General features: G+C 31.1%; 1 protein-coding gene and 1 long non-coding RNA gene across 4 annotated transcripts in view; one reads left to right on the top strand and one right to left on the bottom strand.

Annotated features, from left to right (window-relative positions):
• The window catches only part of LOC129912504 (golgin subfamily B member 1), a 72,149-nt gene extending 71,239 nt beyond the window's left edge, over positions 1 to 910 (bottom strand). Inside the window, exons 1-2 of the mRNA XM_055990776.1 lie at positions 371 to 910; positions 91 to 310 (exon numbers count right to left, since the gene is read on the bottom strand). Of these exons, the coding sequence (XP_055846751.1) occupies positions 91 to 178 (88 nt within the window). The 5' untranslated portion in view covers positions 179 to 310; positions 371 to 910. The remainder of the gene's footprint in view (positions 1 to 90; positions 311 to 370) is intronic.
• Positions 911 to 19,461: 18,551 nt separating this feature from the next.
• LOC129908249 (uncharacterized) lies at positions 19,462 to 22,105 on the top strand. 3 transcript variants are annotated; one of them, XR_008771250.1, is made up of 4 exons: positions 19,462 to 19,705; positions 19,794 to 20,624; positions 20,693 to 20,936; positions 21,121 to 22,105. It is a non-coding gene; the product is annotated as an uncharacterized LOC129908249 (long non-coding RNA). The 3 variants fall into 3 exon arrangements; XR_008771251.1 differs by lacking the exon at positions 19,462 to 19,705 and having other exon boundaries at positions 19,726 to 20,420; positions 20,476 to 20,624; XR_008771249.1 differs by lacking the exon at positions 19,462 to 19,705 and having other exon boundaries at positions 19,726 to 20,624.
• Positions 22,106 to 22,943: the final 838 nt, after the last annotated feature.

Raw genomic sequence — 22,943 nt, 5'->3', positions numbered from 1 at the left:
GGAATTTTGGAATGACAATTAGTTCTAATCACACAAAAATATTTAAAAAATACTCGAATAGCGGCTAATTATACACTACCCAGTTCTTACCTTCGGCAGATGGCAGGTATCCTTCATCAAAGACCTCCTCGCATATTACTGATGCTGAAGGTGACGAACTGCCAACACGACCAATCATTTTAAAGATCACTTGCAAAAAAAGGCACACAAATCAAGAATTAGTTCAGTATTTTACCACAATATAAGACGTTTTTTTCGTTGAGAACTCTTAGGAAAACTTTTCCTTCCTTTGTCAAATTTATTTATTTTTCTAATGAAAGAGCCATAACACGTCAAAATTTTCTGCGACTTCAACAGAAGAATCTTTTACCTTATGTTATATTTATTGATTTCCTATCTCGAAGAATTAGCTGTCTTCAGAAAACAATAACAACAATGGAACTACCACTGAGAACGTCAATATGATGACCTAAATATATTGGACGATCTCCTGGAACTCCAAGACGGGATACATATTTTTGCTTGCAACCGTGGGTGTTTTTTTTTTTTTTATTTTTTTTTTATAAGAGTGAACAATTTTGATGAAGGGTTGAGCTAAAACTAATTTTGTGTTGATTTTTTATTTCGTGCATTAATAAATTTGAAAATTGTAGTATATTGATTTTCCCAATTCACAAGAGGCGTTGGCGTAAACCTAGCGGCGCTGCGGTGTTATGAACAATGCCAATGATTATGCTTCTATTAATTTAGCTCAAACCGAGATTTTTCACGCTTATTTTTTAGTAAATGTATCTAGGAATGTACCTGACATTCACATTTTATTAAATTCTTATTCCTAAACTTTCACATTTATCCTAGGTGTAATTTGTATTCCAACTGTATGCATCGATTCCCGATTTTCAACTAATATACTTTTAAAAGTGAATAAATTATTTTAGACTCAAGAAAAAACTAGAGAGCTTTCGGAAAATCCTTTATTCTAGTGCTTAAAGCTTTAACATATGTGTGTGAGAAGAGGGTGTTTTTTAACATAAAAATCACCTTCACCAGTAATGCAATTTACTGAATTGAACTTTTTTGGCTTTTTGTAAATATAAACTACTACCAACATGGTAGTTTCAAATGTTTAAAGTTTCGAGGTTTTGTTGTAGTATTGATGGTATGTTTACTAAATAACAGAAATTAATATTAAGAGATTATTAACCCTACCTAGTATATACGTAAAATGTAAGCTAGAGTAAAAAAACTTAAAATATATAACTTAAATCCTAAAAAGTTATGGGTTGTGCTATACAGATATATATGTATATAAGGCAAATGAATCACTTTAAGAGCCAATTTGTTTTTTTTTACCAGGTCCCAAAGGACTTTCGTTAAAAAGCTCTTGAGGTTTTAATAAAATATAATGCCGGCATGTTCAAAGGTACAGTAAAAACTAAGAAAATCAGCTGCTCAAGGTAAAAATCATTACAGACCTGTCCGTGTTTCCATTCACGGACTCTAGGATAAAAGTCAGATGATTGCCGGGGGAGGAAGGGTGGATTGCGTGAAAATAACTGTTTTCCAGAAGTCAAAGACGCAAAATTAAAGGCCCCAACCCATAGAATCCGTTGCGTCCGTTCCGTCGAAGTTTTCAACTGACAGCTCGATAAAATACACACGTTCTTAAGGGCCCAACCCATAGAATCCGTTGCGTCCGTTCCGTCGAAGTTTTCAACTGACAGCTCGATAAAATACACACGTTTTTATAGGAAGCGACCCATAAGCGACGGATCGGAAGGAGACGGACGGATTCGACGGATTCTACTTTTTCATCCGTCGTATCCTTTGACATTGGTTATCAACAATAGACCAGTTCGATTTTCTGTTTCTGAGTGCACGCCGGGGAATTTCAGAACTAAGAACTGTGTTCTTTTCTTCTCCGATTTTATGAATTGTGAACTTTAATTGTTTATTTGTGAAGTAAGTGTAATAAAAGTAACATTTAATGATATATCTAATAAATTATATCAATTAAATACTAAAATTCTGTTGTAGGGTTCAATTTTACTATGCCAAAGTCAGATCTACAAATGATAATCTGTTAGGGTCAATGTGGGTAAATGTAAACAGGGGTAAATGAAAACATGGCTCATAACAAGCTTCAGTTAAATCTATTTGATGCATACATAAGTACAAATCGCGGACGCATGTATCTTTTAACTTATACGTCAAGCTCATTGCTGTCAAGAGAGAATTCATTCGACGAGCGTATTTTCCGTGAAAGATAATTTTTTAAAGTGCCAAACAAGTCGTTAGTCTTTCAGAAAAATTAAATATTTTTGCAGATTCAATAAAGTCAGTATAATTTGCAAATATTTTTTTGTTTTTAATTTTGATGTAGATTCTATGTGATACAAGCAAATTTTAAAATACAGGACATTTATGTCGATTTGCATGTGTTTACATTTACCCCAGAATATTTTTCATAATGGGTAAATGTAAACAACGTATTCTGGGGGTAAATATAAACATACATTTTTGGTGAAATTATTGGTTTTAATAAAAATAACATATTTTAAGTCAATTACTACTGCTAAAGTGCCGCGGAGTCACATTTTAAAGTAGCCAACACCATCATTTTCAGTGGATGATGTTGCAAAATCGGCCTTTGACGTAAAAAAAACAAAAAATATTACGTTCAGAGCTGCTCAGGATGCATATTGGGCGCCTATATAAAGAATCAAAGGAAGAAAACAAAAACTTTTATTGGAATTTGAAAAAGTTTTTGTCAAATACCTTCTTGAACGTTTTTCAAGTTGTTATCCATATGATAAAGAGGAAATTCTAAATTTTATACCACCGTTTACATTTACCCCGAATTTGCAAAAAAACACAAACATGGTGGGGTATTTGTAAACATGCCATATTTGACAGTAATGTAAACAATTTGGAAAATATTTGTTTATATTTATAAAGAAGAATTGCCATCATTTCATATTTGCATTTGAAGATACCATTCAAGTTGTTCCGTGAAAACATAAAAAAATCTAAAGTCGAAAGAAAAAAAAGACATGAAATTGTTTACATTTACCCACATTGACCCTATTAAAAATTGTTTTTAACTGAAGAGCAAGTACCTACATGAAATCTAGTCTCGCATTTTAAAAAAAGAACAACAATAATAGTTAAAAATTTTTTGCATCAGAACTTCCTTATAGACCAGGGTCGATAATTTTTGAAACCAAAAAAAATCATAGTAGAATGAAACCCATTGGAAAAGGAGGTGAATAAGATGAAAATTAAAGGAAAAATAAATTACGGGCGAGCCGAGTTCGGGAAGTGGGTGGGTTGAGTTTTTAATGGTAAAAAATTGTATATCTCGATTTCCGGCAAAACTACAAATCCTATAGAAAAAAGTTGTATGGCAAAAGTGTAGATAATAAAAAGATCTACAACTTTTGTATCAACAATTTTTTTTACATAACCTCAAAATTTATGTGAAAAATTCAAAAAACCGAGTTTTTGGTTTTTTATTTTTATCTTTTTCAAAAACAAAAATTTTTCTACGAAATTTGGTGAAAACTTACCTTATTATGTCCCAAATACACTGTAGTTTATTTGATTTAAAATATTAATTTGTTCACCTTATTTTGACTTAATACCAAAAAAACACCCTAATTTTCAATCGAAAATTCACGTGTCAAAATATCAGCTTTTTTCAAAAAGTCGGTGGCCATTTCGTTTGTTAAAATGTCTATTTTCTGATGGTGTAAAAAAAATTGTACATTAGTATACTATAGAACATGTTCTAGTAAAATTCAAAAAATGAAAAAAGCTTGAATTCGAAAAAAAATTTTGTATCATTGTTTACAATTTTGGCCTATTTATTCAAATTTACACTTTAATTACTCAAAAAACGTAAGATTAATCAATGTTACATGAAATCTTTTTTCATTTTTTGAATTTTAACAGAACATGTTCTATAGTATACTAGCTGCGTTCCTTTGGAAATATTTATCTACTTTTTAGTACTTAAAACTACTTTGAACTACTTTGCTATATTGAAAAAGTAGTTCAAAGCAGCTTTAAGTACGAAAAAGTAGATAAATATTTCCAAAGGAACGCAGCTACTAATGTACAATTTTTTTTACACCATCAGAAAATAGACATTTTAACGAACGATATGGCCACCGACTTTTTGAAAAAAGCTGATATTTTGACACGTGAATTTTCGATTGAAAATTAGGGTGTTTTTTTGGTATTAAGTCAAAATAAGGTGAACAAATTAATATTTTAAATCAAATAAACTACAGTGTATTTGGGACATAATAAGGTAAGTTTTCACCAAAATAAAATAAAAACAAAAAATAAAAAAAAAAAACTGAAATTAAAACACAAATTATCTGGAAAATTTAACATTTAAAAAAAAATAAGTGCAATTCATTGACAGACAACGCTAATACTATCGTTGAAAAAAAAACTGAAATGAAAACAGAGAGTATCTGGAAAATTCAACATTAAAACAAATATGAAGTGCAATTTATTGACAGATAGCGGTAACACTATCGTATGCATTTTTATGTTTTTACCAACAATTCAAAGTAAAAAATACAAGCTTTAAAATGAGACCATGAGACTTTGAATAAAAATATTTTATCCATGGCAATTTTTGTTTTTAATATAATATAATTTATTTGATTCCGTTTTTTTGCTCCTCCTTGTAACAGTTTTTTTTCCGTGGAAATGATGAAACCATCTCATTGTATGATATTTAAGCTTAAGATTAAGACTTTAATTATTATTATCTGTAGGGTGCTTCGTGGAAAAGTAATAATCATTTTTTTTTTTGTTGCAAAAACAAGGTGAACAAAATACCATTTTTTTTTCATTTTTGTACGATTTCTACAAAAAGATTTGGAATTTTTTGAATGTAATCAGTTTTCATCAAGAAACCAAAAAAATCCAAACCTTTTTTCTTTCATACCCCTTTTCTTCATTTTTTTCATAACTATACCTACAATAAATTTTATATCATTGTAAAGGTTATCATTTCAGCTTTAATTGTATGTCCCAATCATATCTGTAGGACACCTATAAAAAAAGGTATCTATTTTTAAAGCCAACCATGTCGAAATGTATAATTGAGATTACGATATCTTTTTACGGTTATCTCTGAATTTTGACTACGAAAATGATTAAAATAGAAATTCAGGGATATAGTCCTAGAAATTTTTTATTAACTCTGTTGATTTCATCCATCTATGTATGAAAATAAAAAAGATTTGCATTAAAAAAGGGCTTAAAACTATCAAAAATGTTGAGATAAAAAAATTGTTTTTCCCATAATTCACTCAAAAATCATTTTAGAAATCCAATTTTGTTCACATGCATGCACCTTAGTAATACATATAAGTCCTGTAAGTTTGAGATTTTTGGAAAGCTTAAAAAAATTTTTAAAAATATAAAACCACTCAAAAATACTCTTAAAAAACAGGTATTTTTCGAAAATTCATATCTCGAAAATTAGGGCTTAAGAAAAAAATTCCTTTTAGACGCCTAATTTTTTTTTTTTTCTTAAACTTTCCAATGGTATACCTAAAATTTCCATAAACAATTTTCCTAACCCATAATAACCACTTTTTCAAAGGTCTACCTCATGCTTAGGTTTTAAAAAACCGTTTATAACTCTGTATGAAAATTTTTTAGAATTTTTTCAAAACTTGTGCCATTCTTGCAACAAATTTGTCTATCGATTAAAAAAAAATCAACTGTTTAGGACTTTCCGTTTAAGAAATGCATTTTTTGTACCATGTCGTTTTACCCTATTTGCCCTATCAAATGGTCGAATTTTTAAAAATCACTTTCCTTGTGTTCACTTTTAATATTGTACCTTTAAAATGAGACGTCTATCATTTTGTATACTTATATAAAATGTTCTTAAAACTTCCACATATTAAAAAAGAAGTACTTGAACAATTTTCCTCAATATCAAAAAATACGAAAAAGTTTCAAAATTAAATTTTAACGTCGTTTTCTATTGACGAATCTCAGAATGAGATTTGTGAATTTGACAGCTGAAAGGGGGGGTGAAGAGGGGAAATAGTGGACAAATCTCAGATTTCATGATCTATTTGCGTCCTGAGATTCTAAAAAATGACAAAAAAATGAATCTGAGATTCAAGAATCTGATTCTGGATTTTTATCAAGATTCACGCATACAAACACACGCACTTTCACACACACTCCTCTGTTTGACATTTGTCTCAACATTTGTTGTTGTTTAAATTTTTTTATACGCACAGATTTCGCACACAATTACAAAACTAGATTTCATATTCTATTTGCAGTGGAAAATCTGAGAATTTTACACAAAAATCTCAAAAGTCAATAGAAAACGACATAAGGAAAAACACATCTACACCCAAAACTCTATAAAGACACAAGGTCATACGCACACATGCATAATCATAAAAAGAAAACAAAAAATAATAATCAAACGAAGAATAAAAAGAAAACTAAAAAAAATGAAGCAAAAAAAAGTAAACAAATTTTTCCCGCTCCTCTAAAAAATAGCAAAAAAAAAGCAGACAAATTTTTGTTTTCCCCTTTTTATTCTGCAAATCCACACGAAATCTAGGCGAACACAGCGACGCGCCGGTTCGGAAAACAAACACAAAATGTCAATCGATGAGAGTACTATAGTTTTTATATACAAAGACGAAACCTGTGTAACCTCACACAATGACGCTTTTTCTACGTATACGCTTTTTTGACAAACGTAAGGAAACGTAAGAAAGCGAGCAAAAGTTCAACCAGACTAAACTTTTGCTCGCTTTCTGACATTTATCAGACATAGTTACAGTCACCCACATAATTATTGAGCGAAATGTGAATAAAAACAAATAAATTATTACAAAACTAGGTGTGTTTTTTTGTTTCTCTATATAGATTTTGCACAAAAAAGACGACATCAAGATATTTTAAATAAAAACAATTTACGTATTAAAAACAACAATAATTTAATGATGTTGTAGACTGAGTTTTATTGTTTTTTGTGTTTAAAAAACAATTTATTTTTATTGGTTTTGTTATTATAACTATAAGATTAAAGAATAAACAAATTTCTATGCATTTTTTAATCACATTAATATCCTTCTTCATTTTTCCCCATTTAAAGGCTTGGCCACACCGGAGGGTACGCGGTAGCGGTACGGGTAGCGGTGAGGGTACTTGTATGAAAAAAGTTCCAAACTGACACATCAACGTTCAGGTGTGGAATTTTTTTAGTACAAATATCGTTACCGCTATACCGCATACCCTCCGGTGTGGTCAAGCCTTTAAAGGCTTGGCCACACCGGAGGGTACGCGGTAGAGGTACAGGTAACGGTACGGGTATTTGTATGGAAAAAATTCCAAACTGACACATCAACGTTCGGGTGTGGAATTTTTTTAATACAAATATCGTTGCCGCTACCCGTACCGCTACCGGTGTGGCCAAGCCTTAAGGCTTGGCCACACCGGAGGGTACATGCGGTAGCGGTACGGGTAGTTGTTTGAGCATATTTAGTAACGGTTTCTATAAGAACTGTTTTCCATCTTTCGATACCTGTTTAAATCTTTTCAATATCTTTTGTATTGCCCGAGATATCTTAAAATTAAGTAAGTGGGTTTTTCTTCATATATCATAAAGGAGATAATGACGTTATAAAATTTATAAAAATACCAAACAACTGAGGATATCTCGGGCAATAAAAAAGATATCGGAAAGATTTAAACAGTTTTAAAAAGGTGATAAATAGTTCTTATAAAAAACGTTACTAAATATGCCTTAAGGCTTGGCCACACCGGAGGGTACATGCGGTAGCGGTACGGGTAGTTGTTTGAGCATATTTAGTAACGGTTTCTATAAGAACTGTTTTCCATCTTTCGATACCTGTTTAAATCTTTTCAATATCTTTTGTATTGCCCGAGATATCTTAAAACTAAGTAAGTGGGTTTTTCTTCATATATCATAAAGGAGATAATGACGTTATAAAATTTATAAAAATACCAAACAACTGAGGATATCTCGGGCAATAAAAAAGATATCGGAAAGATTTAAACAGTTTTAAAAAGGTGATAAATAGTTCTTATAAAAAACGTTACTAAATATGCTCAAACAATTTTCCTTATATAAAAGAATGAGGTCCGAAGTACTGCATACTCTAATGGTAATATTTCAAAAACGGGAGCTGATTAATTTTTTTTGACTTCGGATTCTAGTTCAGCATACCGAAAACCTTCAGAAAAGTATATTTTTGTTTCGGCAACAAAAAAAAAAGTTTAATTTTGTTAACCAGTGTTATTATTCAAAAACATACAATTTGTATCCAAAAAGTTAATAGTTTATTTAATATTTTAACTGTTCGAACATAGGAAGCTTAATTTGAACGAGTTTCCTATCCGAACACTTGTGTTCGAATATAGGCAACCTCGTCAAAATAGTTTTCGTTCGCTTAAGCTTGAAATATTATAGGAAAATAAATCATTCTCACGATTTTCTTACGATAAAGATAGCAAAATCTTGAGGGCCAGTATTCGAACACATTTTTATCGGGTGGGCCAGTATTCGAACCCATTTTTATCGGGTGTTCGGATCAAGGAAACTTACTATTTTTGGTTTCCTTTGTTCGAATAGTTGCTAAATTTAGTCGTTTCTTGCCTTGAATTTGAAAACTAAAAAATCTTTCTTGTATTTAAAAGGCTTAAGAAAGATTTTTTTTTTCGCATGCGTCTTGGAACATTTTTAAATTTTTGATGATGATAATTTGCAAAATAATTTGCAAAGTATGATTCACCAAATTCTGAAATTTGGAACATTTATTCAGAAAAAGATCACAAGCATTTTGGTACATAATTCTTAATTAATAATAATTAATGATCAAATACGATTCACTAAATTGACACTGAATTATGAAGATATTTTTTGCAATTCATGACCAAGTGCTGCTAACTTTACGCCTTACGTAATTTGTTAATAACTTTTAAACTATGATTCACCAAATTGTAAAATTGATTCACTAAATTTCACCTAATTCTCATCAAATTATTTGCATAAAAATTTTTGAAATTCCCCACTAAGTGCTGCTAAGTTGATGGCGGTGATGTTGCCGTATTGTTTTTTTGAAATTAAAACTAAATTTTTTTTAACAAAACCATTTTTTTTTGTTTAAATTTCATAAAACAAATGATAGCGAAAGATTCTCTAAGTAATTTAAGGAAAAAAATATAAGGGAGTAAGGGACAATCCTCCATCGTTTAAGCGATATTTGCAATTTTCTCACAATCTGACTTCAAACACAAAAAAAATATTTTGAAAACAACGGCAACACCTACAATATTTTATAATACATTTTTAAAAAGCCATAAGCTCATTCTTATCTCTTAATTTTAAATCCACTAAATTTAATGAAGAGTTTTTGAAAAAATGGTCCTCAAACTCAGAATTAAAAAAAAAATGTTATTAAAAAAATTTAAAATGACTTTTTTCCAAACTTTTTCTAATAAAATATGAATTGATTTTTAACAAAATTGCTGGACATAAATATTATCAGTTAAATTTCGAAGCAGAACGGTAATATATATCACACTTTTGAAAAAAAAATTAAAAATTACTCAATTTCAATGGGTTTTTTTGATAAAAACTGAATTTTTGCATTGAAATAATTAATTTTCTCAAAGACTTTGGTAAATAAGAACTTTAAATTTTTGCTATTTAACTTTCAACAGTAAGGGTTATTATATGAATAAAAAATAATTTTATATTTAGATATTGAACTAAAAAAAAAAAAGTTCAATTTTTTTTCAAAACTTCTGTTAAAAAAAGTTCTTCAAAAATGAAATACTTTTTAATTTTTTTCATAAACCGTAATACATATTGACATTTCCTTTTATAATTTCAAATCATAATAAATGCGGCCAAAAAATTGAAAATAAATGCATTTTATGTTACGAAAAAGTTTTAAAATTTGTTCAATAATTTTTTTTTTTTTTTAAATCTGAGTTCAGTTACCATTCATTCAAAAGCCCTTACTTCAATTAACTTAATTTTAATTTCACAAATATTACTTAGCTTCTAGCTTTTTTAAAATGTATATTTAAGTATTGTAGGTGTTGCCGTTGTGTTCAAATATTTTTTTTTGTGTTTGAAGTCAATTATCGCTATCGCTAGAACGATGGAAGATTGTCCCTCACTCCCATATATTTTTTTTTCTTGAATTTTTTAGACAATCTTTTGGCATCAATTAATTTATGAAATTTAAGAAAAATTTCTGAAAAAAAAAATGTTTTGTTCACAAAAATCTTCAATTAAATTTAAAGAATCAAAACGTCAACACCGGCAATTTTTAATCTGTAGACTTTAAAGTATTTTTAATTACAGACGTTTGAAAAAAAAATCATCAAAATCTAAGTCGAAAAAAAACCCGGCTGAACGGGTTCCCTAATATTGCCAATTTTTCAACTTTAGTTACTCCACTATAAATGGATAGCAGAAAGGGATTTTATGAATTCAATAAAATAATTTTTACAAATACTGAAGTGATCTCCTGAAAATATTAATAAATAACTCTTTTTTTACAATCACTTTAACTATTTTTATTATCCTAGAAAAATAAATGTTCTTTTTTAAAGTCAATCCAAGTAAAGAATAAAAGAAGATTCTTCGTTTATGTCACCGGAAATGCAGATGATTTATTGCGTTCAACGTCAAAAAAAAATCTGAACTTAAGTTCAGATGGTGCGTTGAACCCGGCCATTGGCTCTTAGTAATAACCCGAGTTTAGCAAAACTCGATTTTAACAAAAATATCAATGGTAATAAAACATACATCTAACTACTAAACTTAGAATTGGTTTAAAAGCAGTTCACCTAAAATGATAGAACTTTTTGATTTGGAAGTGAGATGTATGTTTTATTTTTTGTTAAAATCGAAGTTTCGCTAAATTTGGGTACATTACTATGGGTCAGTGTTGCCGCTGGGAAATTCAAGAAGGTCGCAAAATAAGGGGTCACCAGGCAAAATAAAGTCGCATATAGAAATTTTTGAAAAAATATCAACATCAGACGAAATTCGTATAGAATTGCCAAATAAATTGCACGACTGGGGTCCCACGTACTTGCTCTTATGCTTAAAGTAACCATAATGTTAAAGCTTTTTATACAAGAAATTTAAAATTTGATATTTTGAAGAAATTTCATAAGTAGTATAAAAAAATTAAATCTGTTTAGTTAATTAATAAAACTCCGTTTTAAATTATCTTTAAAAAAAAATAAATATGCCATTTTATTTCTTGTATAAAAAGGTATTTTTAGAAAAAAATTTTCGAAAATTGTAGGAGCCGTTTTTTAAAAAAATAATTTTTTATTTATAAAAATTTTTTAACATTTTTCAAAAAAAAAGTTGGTATGCCATTTTGAAGAAATAATTAATTTACACATAAAAACTAAATTCCCAAATTTTTTGATTGAATTGATTTTTCAAAAAAAAATTTTGAAATATTTTTTAAAAAACCAAAAATGCGTTTTTTGAAAATTTTATAAAATTTTAATATTATCCTTACTTACACACTTTTGTATAAAAATTTTCATTTAAATCGGGTAAATGTTGTACGAGATATTCAGAAACGAAAAAAACCGTTCTATGACAGGTACCGTTAATAACGGTACAAAAAATATTTTTTTTATTTTAAAAGTTGGCTCTTATTGCCGGGCCCACTTTTTTGGCATTCTCTATCATCGTAATGTCATGTAAAATTGTTATCTCGAGTTCGATTTTTTTTACGAATCCTAAACTTGCCCTATAGTACCTATATCGCAAGTAAAAATAAGGTATTGAGGAGCATTTCAAGTTTTTTGCTCCCTTTTTCATAATTTTTTTCAATTTTTTTTTTTAAACTTTTCGTTCAATTTTAAGCAATTCTTTATAGAAACGTGTGTAAACTCTGATTTTGGCTCAAAATGTTTTTTTTATTTACACCCAGAGAATATTTTTTAAATATTTTTTCTTGTGCATACATTTTTTTCTGTGAGAGTAATACTTTTCATTTTTTCAATTTTTTCTCTGTACCTATAGTACACTGAGGGAAAAAAACACAACGTAAAATGTAATATTTTCAAAGTTGATTTAATGTTGAAAAAACTAACATGAAACATCTTTTAATTAAAATTGAAATAACGAAAGAATTTTTTTTATTTTTGTTGGACTTCAGCTTTTGTTCTATCAATCAATTTCCAACAGTGAGATAGCACTTTGTTAAAGCACCTAGTGACCCAAGAGTTGTAGGTTCGATCCCCAGTGATTGCCAATTTTTTTCTTTTTTTTTTTTAATAAATTGATGGTTTTTTTTTTCAAAGATGAAATTCGCGCGAATTTTTATTTTCACACCTCAAAATTGATTCTCCCCTGGGCAAATTTTTTTTCCGCTTCGCGTTTGGGTTGTACAAATTAAATAGATTATCATGTGAGCAAAAGTTTTTCCACTTCACCCTGTTATCAACTCAAAAAGAATACATAGGTACATATCAAAAACATTTTCGAAAAGACTTTCACTTTCCATGATCTTATATCAAGACCGCGGTCTTGATTTATTTTTGTCGGTAGTACCTAGTCTAATGCAAAGCACAATTATTATAGTCTAGACTATAATTTTTTACACTTTTGCTATACCCTCGGTTCTATTATTTCGGTTCTACTATTTCATCAGCAGCAGTGGTCATATTAACTTGTCTCTTCGGGTACTTATAAGCAAAAATAAAGAAAAATACATGTGGGAAATGAGTGCCTAAAATTGTTTTTTTGGGACTTATGTCTCAGTAGTGAGGGACATACCTAAGTCCCGAATTGGATTCTAGTAAAGTGGGACATAAATTCCGCGTTTTTTTTTACTAAAAAGTACTTTTACGAAAAATCACGCTTATTTGATTACTTTCGTTTTTCGTTATTAAATCGTTGTTGAAAATAAATTCTCTTTTAATTTTTTTGAGTGTGTACTAGGTTCCCATCTTAGAGGATATAATATATGGAGTGCTTGTTCCTATACCTAATACATTGTAACGCCATATACATGGATAGGGGTCGCTGCCTTCGTTTTTCACTGCGAGTCCGGTTCCGCAGCTGTAAATAAACACGCTTGTTGATGACAGCCATCTAATGAAAATAAAATGGAGGCATGTACTCATCGAAAAACTTAAAGAAACTAAAGCCCTCTATAAAAGCTTCACGGAACTAACAGCACAAGCACTCCATATTATATCCTCTAAGGTTCCCATTAGAGAGTGGAATTCAATCCCACCTTGAATGGGAAAAGAAAACCACTTCACTAAAGTGGATTTCGTTCCCACTCAATGAGAACGAAGTCCCTCAGTAGACTTAGTTCCCTGCACCGTCTGCTTCTACACGAAGACGCAAGGCCGCAAGGCGCAGAAATCAGGCGGAGCTGAGCCTCAGGCGGAGCGTAGTCCGACTTCGGCTCAGAAACCGGTCCGAAGGCGGCTCAAATTAGTATGGAAATTATAATCACCGCGGATTATATACTCCAGTCAAAGCGTCATTTGACCTTGCGATGAGAGGCACTGTCTGTTTTTATTTCATGGATCGATGGGGGTATATTTAAAAGGCTTAAACCCAATTTCTCACCACCTGATCATTCTTTTTAGCGGAGTTATTCACAAAAATGCAGTTTTTGGGATATTTTACTTCTAAGCTAATATCTTTGCTCCAGATTGTCGTAGACCAAAAAATAAACATACATTCTCTTCCTTATAATATTTTCTATCTTTGTATGTAATTTCATTGTATTTGAGTGAGTAAATATAAAATGGCAGCCATTTAAAGTCAAATTCTTGTTGTTAAAAAACACATTTTTGTCATTATTTCGAAAAAAGCTTATATCATGACTAACATTTTTCTAACCTAATTTGTAGCCCTGTTTATGTCCTGCATTTTAAAGAAAAAATGAGCTCTTTATCACCAAAGATGGCCGAGCAATTGATAAATGAACATATGCAAAACCGGTGCGAAAGCACCCAAAAATATCGTTTTTTGGGAATAATTCGACTTCAGAATGTCCTACGGCAAAAAATAAAGCAATGAATTGTTCGTTACAACATTTTCTGTCAATTTAGTGCGCATTCTTTTTGTTGAAACAAATAAAAAAAAAGTAATATTAAGTCAAAGTCGTTTTTTTTGTTTAGCAAACTCTTCCTTAATATTTAGCAAACTGTGCAAGTATTGGCTAAGAAAATAAAATATTATTGTAGTCCTTTAAATTATCTACAATTCAAAAAAAAATTTAGCTTTCTACGACCCACGGGAGCCGAGTTATTATAATTTAAAGAAAGCATTAATCCGTAAGAAAATTCAAAAAAAATTCCCTTGTTTATGATCCGAATACTAGTTCTCAGTGAGAGGGGTTGTTTTCATTGTTTCTTGTTATAAGAGAATTTGTCTTATGTTTTTTCGTTGGTCATTTGAACCTTTTTTAAAAAAAATAATTTCTCAGCTCGTGTGGGTCGTAGAGAGCTAATTTTTTTTTTAAATTGTAGATAATTTTAAGGACTACAATAATATTTTATTTTCTTAGCCAATACTCGCACCGTTTGCAAAATAATAAGGCAAGAGTTTGCTAAACAAAAAAACGACTTTGACTTAATATTACTTATTTTTTATTTGTTTCAACAAAAAGATTGTGCACTAATTTGATAGAAAATGTTGTTACGAACAATTCATTGCTTTATTTTTTGCCGTAGGACATTCTGAAGTCGAGTTATTCCCAAAAAACGATATTTTTGGGTGTTTTCGCACCGGTTTTGCATGCGTTCATTTATCAATAGCTCGGCCATCTTTGGTGATAAAGAGCTCATTTTTTCTGTAAAATGCAGGACATGAACAGGGCTACAAAATAGGTTGGAAAAATGTCAATCATGATATAAGCTTTTTTCGAAATAATGACAAAAATGTGTTTTTTAACAACAAGAATTTGACTTTAAATGGCTGCCATTTTATATTTACTCACTCAAATACAATGAAATTACATACAAAGATAGAAAATATTATAAGGAAGAGAATGTATGTTTATTTTTTGGTCTACGACAATCTGGAGCAAAGATATTAGCTTAGAAGTAAAATATCCCAAAAAATGCATTTTTGTGAATAACTCCGCTAAAAAGAATGATCAGGTGGTGAGAAATTGGGTTTAAGCCTTTTAAATATACCCCCATCGATCCATGAAATAAAAACAGACAGTGCCTCTCATCGCAAGGTGAGGCCCTTTTTTCCGACGCTTTGACTGGAGTAATAATGAAGTTGGTAAACGTACCAAATGTGCTACACACCAAAATTGAACTTTATGATTTTAATACAAGTTATAAATGGATTTGTTTTTATTTCTTTTATGTTTGGACATTTGTTGCGGTGTTATTGTTATTTGTTGATATGATATTACAATACATAATTATGTTATTAATATATTTTTGTGATCTTCCCCCGCATGTTTATGTGCAGATATGGAAAAATGAAAATAAATGAGTAAATAAAAAAACTTAATGAAGTTGGGGACCAAAGCAAAATTAAACAAACATAAGTGGGTAGCAGAAAAGGATTTTATGAATCCAACAAAATAATTTTTACAATCACTTGAACTATTTTTATTATCCTAGAAAAATAAATGTTCTTTTATTTTAAAGTTAATCCAAGTAAAGCCTGGTACGCTGCTCGCGCTAAATTTTAGCTGAGATAAAATTCCCATACAAGTTATCGATAACTTGTATGGGATCCATTTTATCTCGGCTAAAAATTTTCGATAATTTGTATGGGAGCAAAAATTTAGCGCGAGCAGCGTACCAGGCTTTAAAGAAAAAAAGTAGATTCTTCGTTAATGGTTGCGTTCACGTACCGATCCAAGGGTTTCCGGATACCTTTGTGTTGTTGTAATCCCATATAAAATCTCAGCTGATCGAACACATGTGTTGACAAGCAAAAAAAATCCAAAGGTATCCTAAAAATTTCTGGATTCTTGTGTATTTTATGGGAGATTTGAAGAACAGCTGATTCGTGTTCACAAACGTAGCGGATACTTAGGTATCTTGGATAGGGTATCTGTGCGTACGTGAACGCACCCAATGTCACCTGAAAATCAGATGATTTTTTGCGTTCAAGCCTGGTACGCTGCTCGCGCTAAATTTTAGCTCCCATACAAATTATCGAAACATTTTAGCCGAGATAAAATGGATCCCATACAAGTTATCGATAACTTGTATGGGAATTTTATCTCAAGCCTGGTACGCTGCTCGCGCTAAATTTTAGCTCCCATACAAATTATCGAAAATTTTTAGCCGAGATAAAATGGATCCCATACAAGTTATCGATAACTTGTATGGGAATTTTATCTCAGCTAAAATTTAGCGCGAGCAGCGTACCAGGCTTCAGCTAAAATTTAGCGCGAGCAGCGTACCAGGCTTCAACGTCAAAAAAAATCTGAACTTAAGTTCAGATGGTGCGTTGAACCAGACCAATCACATTTTTGTGATTCTTTCTTGTGACAGCTATTTTAAAACCTAGGTTAAGCCTGGTACGCAGCTCGCGCTAAATTTTAGCTCCCATACAAATTATCGAAAATTTTTAGCCGAGATAAAATGGATCCCATACAAGTTATCGATAACTTGTATGGGAATTTTATCTCAGCTAAAATTTAGCGCGAGCAGCGTACCAGGCTTCAGCTAAAATTTAGCGCGAGCAGCGTACCAGGCTTCAACGTCAAAAAAAATCTGAACTTAAGTTCAGATGGTGCGTTGAACCAGACCAATCACATTTTTGTGATTCTTTCTTGTGACAGCTATTTTAAAACCTAGGTTAAGCCTGGTACGCAGCTCGCGCTAAATTTTAGCTCCCATACAAATTATCGAAAATTTTTAGCCGAGATAAAATGGATCCCATACAAGTTATCGATAACTTGTATGAGAATTTTATCTCAGCTAAAATTTAGCGCGAGCAGCGTACCAGGCTTTAGAACAGATTCGTGAGAAGTGTCAAAAGCAAAGCTGTCATTTTTTATTTTTGTTTTGATTTAATTGTGCGAATATATTTGTCAGGTGCTCGTGGTTTTTATAAAGCCTGGTACGCTGCTCGCGCTAAATTTTAGCTGAGATAAAATTCCCATACAAGTTATCGATAATTTGTATGGGTCTCATTTTAGCTCGGCTAAAATTTTTCGATAATTTGTATGGGAGCTAAAATTTAGCGCGAGCAGCGTACCAGGCTTAACTAAAAACAATTTTTAATTATATTTGTCGCAGTAAAAACACAAAAAAATAAAAAAAATAAACGATAAACAAAAATCTATATAATTTAAAATTTTGTTTTGTTTTTGTTTTTTTTTTTTTTTTATTTTAGCCCTGTTCCTTTGGGAGGTGGCAAAGTACTACTAGTAGTTTACTAGCGATTTTCAACGAATTCAATACAAATCGTATTCGTATCTACTCGGGAAGAAGAGCATGAGTAGATAATTGTGCTAGATTAACCAAAACCATGGTATAAAAAGAGAACCCAACTAATATTTCAGCTTCGGTTAAGGTATTACAAAAAATACATTTCAGCTTCTTTTAAACTTTAGTAAGGTTGTTGGGCATGGAAAAAGGAGAACGTTATACAAGTTTGACCCTCTATAAGAAGTTTAAACGAAGCTTTACCGAAGCTCTACCGAAGCTTTGAGATTTGACAGATAGCTTCGGAAGAGCTTGTATAGCTCTTTAATACATGTCTTTTCATTTTTTATTTTTGTTTAGATTTAATTGTGCGAATATTTCTCAGGTGCTCGTGGTTTTTATAACTAAAAACAATTTTTAATTATATTTTTCGCAGTAAAAACACAAAAAAATAAAAAAATAAACGATAAACAAAAATCTATATAATTTAAAATTTTGTTTTGTTTTTTTTTTTTTTATTTTAGCCCTGTTCCTTTGGGAGGTGGCAAAGTACTACTAGTAGTTTACTAGCGATTTTCAACGAATTCAATACAAATCGTATTCGTATCTACTCGGGAAGAAGAGCATGAGTAGATAATAGTACTAGATTAACCAAAACCATGGTATAAAAAGAGAACCCAACTAATATTTCAGCTTCGGTTAAGGTATTACAAAAGCTACATTTCAGCTTCTTTTAAACTTTAGTAAGGTTGTTGGGCATGGAAAAAGGAGAACGTTATACAAGTTTGACCCTCTATAAGAAGTTTAAACGAAGCTTTACCGAAGCTCTACCGAAGCTTTGAGATTTGACAGATAGCTTCGGAAGAGCTTGTATAGCTCTTTAATACATGTCTTATCGAAATTAAAAAAAAAAAAAAACAACTACAAAAACAAAAAAGAATTCTTTTTTAACTGGTTTTTATTTGATTTTAAAGCCTGGTACGCTGCTCGCGCTAAATTTTAGCTCCCATACAAATTATCGAAAATTTTTAGCCGAGATAAAATGGATCCCATACAAGTTATCGATAACTTGTATGGGAATTTTATCTCAGCTAAAATTTAGTGCGAGCAGCATACCAGGCTTAAATCATGAATTTTATCTTTTGACCTGAAATTATATATATTAGGTGTGTTTTTTATTACCACCGGTCTTAACTGGACAAAAAAAACGCCTCGGGGCTTAACCTGAAATCTTGGCAGCACTGTATATTGAATGTTCCGAAAACAGCAGACACAACAAAAATTTAGAGTTGTCATATTTTTCGCTTTCGTCATTTTCTTGTATTTTTCATGTATGTTTTACAAAGAGATACAAAAATGTATGCTAGCAAAACTATTTTAATACATTTTGTCCTTCCAAACGTGAGTTTTCACGTTTTTAAACAAATTCTAAACAATTTATGAAAAAATTAGTTTGGTAGCACAGATTTAAAACTCTTCAAAAAGTTAAGCCCAGAGAAATCTCCGGGCTAAACAACTAAGCCCAAGGGGCTAAGGTGTTGTTGTATTTAACATGTAAATTGCTTAGCCCAGACTGCGTTTTTTTGTCAAGTTAAGACCGGTTGTAATAAAAAACACACCTATTATTCCATTAGTTTTTAGTATATATTAGGTGTGTTTTTTATTACCACCGGTCTTAACTGGACAAAAAAAACGCAGTCTGGGCTAAGCAATTTACATGTTAAATACAACAACACCTTAGCCCCTTGGGCTTAGCTGTTAAGCCCGGAGATTTCTCTGGGCTTAACTTTTTGAAGAGTTTTAAATCAGTGCTACCAAACCATAAATTGTTTAGAATTTGTTTAGAAACGTCAAAACTGACGTTTGAAATGACAAATTAAAATTAAAAAAAAAAACTAAAAAAAAAAATTTAATTTTTTTAAACAGAAAACAAAATCTTTGTTGTGTTCGTGATTTTTTTTATTGTGATTTGTGAATTTGAAATTACATAGCAGTGATAAGAGAACTTTTCATTTCGCACGATGACCAAGTTGAAGCTGTGTTTAGCTACGCCATGGCTTCGCACGAATCTAAATCGTTAGCAGCAATGAGAATGTTGTTGGTTGGTGGGACACTGACAACGATGTAACCAATCATAGCTCTGTCCTTCATGAGTTCTACGCTCGTGAGTGCAACAATCCAGTCACCGTCGACACATCCTTAACTGGCGGACGAATAGCTTACGTCTGCATCCAACTGGAAGTTAAAGACAGCAAGTTCGGCGGTATGTTTACCCCCATATTCAGGTACAGTGTTATCAAACAGAAGTTTTCGGATTAAGATTCCTCCATTTCCATTTGATATTTTTTCAGAGACAGCTCAGATGAGCTTGGTATGAGTTATATTACTTACTCTATTGTTGCAAAGAAGCTGAATCTCGGTGAAAACATGTGCTGGTTTGGAACCTGATTTCAGGAGAATAAGGTCAATGCACTTTTAGATGAAGAAAGCAGTGTGTCAATGAAAATTTTGGCATTTTAAGCTTCAATTTTCCAATTAGTGTACTTTTGTTGCCGGTCACAGCAAAAAATACTGTCCAATGTCGCAGTAGCTTTCTAAAAACATCGTACAAGAAAGACACTGGAAAAACTATACGGGTCCACAAAGAGTGATTCGCTAATCTTTTATTCTCTGTACGACACCCACAATGAGTCTGGAGGTGAAAGAGGAGACGATGAAAAAAATGGGTCTCATGCATCTGGATACAGTCGCATACAACAATGTGAAGCTCCGTCAGTGAGTTCTGCACCGAGTTCTAAATCGAAGTTCCGTTGTTGATATCTTCAAAAATAATTGCATACAAATGTAATCTATCACTCGAAGACTTCCGCATATTGTGCAATTTAACGCAGTTTGATGAATGCTACACATACACGGCTGAGCATAGAAAACAGCCACAACATTTGCGACCAGGTGATGATACTCATAATGATACATATGTATAGATTAGATACTTAAAATTTTGTATACTGTAATCAATTATAAATATTTCAGAACAACATGGGTTGCAATTCAAATGATCCTTCTTAAACAGAATACCAGTGGAGTTGGTTATTTTATGAATGTACCACATACTGTCAATAAAGGTTACAAGAAATCCCTTACTGTAGATGATAGTATTGAATTTCCATTCAATAATGATGGTATATATTAACCAAAGTTATGTTTTAAGATTCAATCAAAAAAAAACTCAACTCTTCTCTAATTTTAGGATTTCATAATAATCCAGTTCTAACAGAAGAATACTTACAAGTTCACAATGCAGTAATAATTAGTTGGAACAGTTGAATTGTCATCTTGCATGAATTTATGCGACCAAGGAGGAAATGTCACTCTAACTAGCCTGAAGCTAATCAAAACCAAAGCACGTACATTTTTCTTGCATTTCGATTATGGGCGACCCAGCCAAAGAAGTACAATAAACAAGAATTGAGTTCATTTTTCAGAGTAGAAATGTAAGTATCTTGTGATTGATTTAGTTGGTCAGGTTTAGTTTTTTTCGTTTTGTGTAAAATTGTATTATACCTACTGATATTTTAGTGAAATTTGTAATATTAATGTTTTTTGAAAAATGTCACATCTTTAAAACCTTCCTATCGATTTTTTGCCTAACATTTGTTTTCCATTAATGCTCCTTAGGTCCTATATGATCACCAAGTGAGAGCGATATGTATATTTATAAAAACTTTTTATGTAAGCTGCTTAAGAATATATTTAATGTTAACCGCGATTATTTCTTGGCAATATTAATTCTTTGGCGCCGGGTACAAAGGTGTTAAGTCAGAAAAGGTACTTTTGAGGAAAATGGAATTGAAGTTTCAATTTTTGTTTGTAAATCTGAAAATTATTATTTTGAAAAAGTAATGATGCAGAAACATCATCTATAAGATCTTTTTTAATATCCATATGCTGTTGACCAGAAAATGACCGTTCCATTTAGTCTTCAAAAATAAACTTGGTCCAAAGGTGTTAAGTCAAGAAAAATCTTTGTTTACATTGATAACAAAGTTTAATTTATAAAAGAAAGTTGGAAATATCAAAGTGATTAATTACCAAATGTGAGAATTCTTTTTGAAATAATATAATGCTGTGGAAAAATGGCTTTTTGTTTTCTATCTTCCTCTTGACTTAACGCCTTAGGATCAATTTTTGTATTTAAAAAATAAAAATTAATGCAAAATCAAAGGAGTTAAGTCAACATAAGGCCTTAGTACCACACAATTTTAAATTTTTTTGACTTAAACCCTTTGTACCGAATCATTTCTTACGGAAGGAGATACGCTAGAGCTATGGCGATAGGACCAAACGAAAGAGAGAAAAAAACTGACCGAAGTCCAACAAAAGTCTGAAAATCGATTTTTTTTTTACTTAACCCCTTTGTACCCGGCAGCAAAGAATTTATAATGTTAATAATTATCGATTTTTATCTTATAACAATTGTATTTGATTTTAATCCTCTATTAAATGAATAAATAACAGTTTTGTCTAAACAGTATTTTCTGGATTTTTGTTGTTTTGTTTTTGATGTTTCAATTATAACCTGCAGCGATTGTCATAAAAAAACCCATCAGATAAAATTGTAAAACATGATAAGTCCATTTTGAATCATTTTTGTCTCACACAAAAGAGATGGTATTATTTATTCTTTCGAATTCAAATCTAAATTTATAGATAGATACTTATTTAAGGATAATATTTGTATTGAAACTAAAGGTCAAACTGGTTAAATACAAATAATATGTTGTCAGAAACTTTTTTGAGCAAATGGACTTATACTGTTTTGAAAATAAACGATTCAATTAATTCTGGATGTTGCACGGGTCAGAAGCAGTTTATAACATTTTGTTTTTGCTAAAATAATTGTGCAAGTGCAAGCTTTTCAAAAATCAATTCGTCTAACTGCAAAGCCTGATCGGCCTCTAGCGTTTTGTTGTTTAGACTTTTGATGTTGTTTGCGGTGAGGGCGGCTGGTTTCGCGTTGTTTGTTTCGAAGCTTTTTCTGTTCTGGTAGTGGGAATTTCCTACAAATCTACAAAAGTTACATTTAGTAACAAAAGTTACGTAGAAAATAATAAACTTACCACAATTTCTCCCACAGTTTCTTGTGACTTACATAAGTGGCCGATCATACAAACAATATATAGTTCCATAGTGTGGTAGAAGCCGCATATTAAAACACTACTAGAATAATCAACTACCAGTATCCATCAGGAGTTTGAATTTGGTTGCAATAAGTAGTAAAGAATCGTGGTGCTAGAGAATAGTAGAGATATAGAAGAAGAATCTTAAAATAGTAGGCACACCATACGATTTAGGTATGATTGCAACAAAGATCTGGGCAGCAACACATAATTCATTCTAGTCAGTTGTTTGGATATAAACTATAACATTATATAATAACATTATAAATTCAAATTGGATTTTTTTTTATTAGAAACTACCTAAAGAATCTTCACACACAG

The sequence above is a fragment of the Episyrphus balteatus genome, chromosome 2 (assembly GCF_945859705.1).
Source record: "Episyrphus balteatus chromosome 2, idEpiBalt1.1, whole genome shotgun sequence".
Classification (NCBI taxonomy): domain Eukaryota; kingdom Metazoa; phylum Arthropoda; class Insecta; order Diptera; family Syrphidae; genus Episyrphus; species Episyrphus balteatus.
Note: the sequence above shows the minus strand (reverse complement) of the source record. Positions and strands in the feature narration are given on the sequence as shown.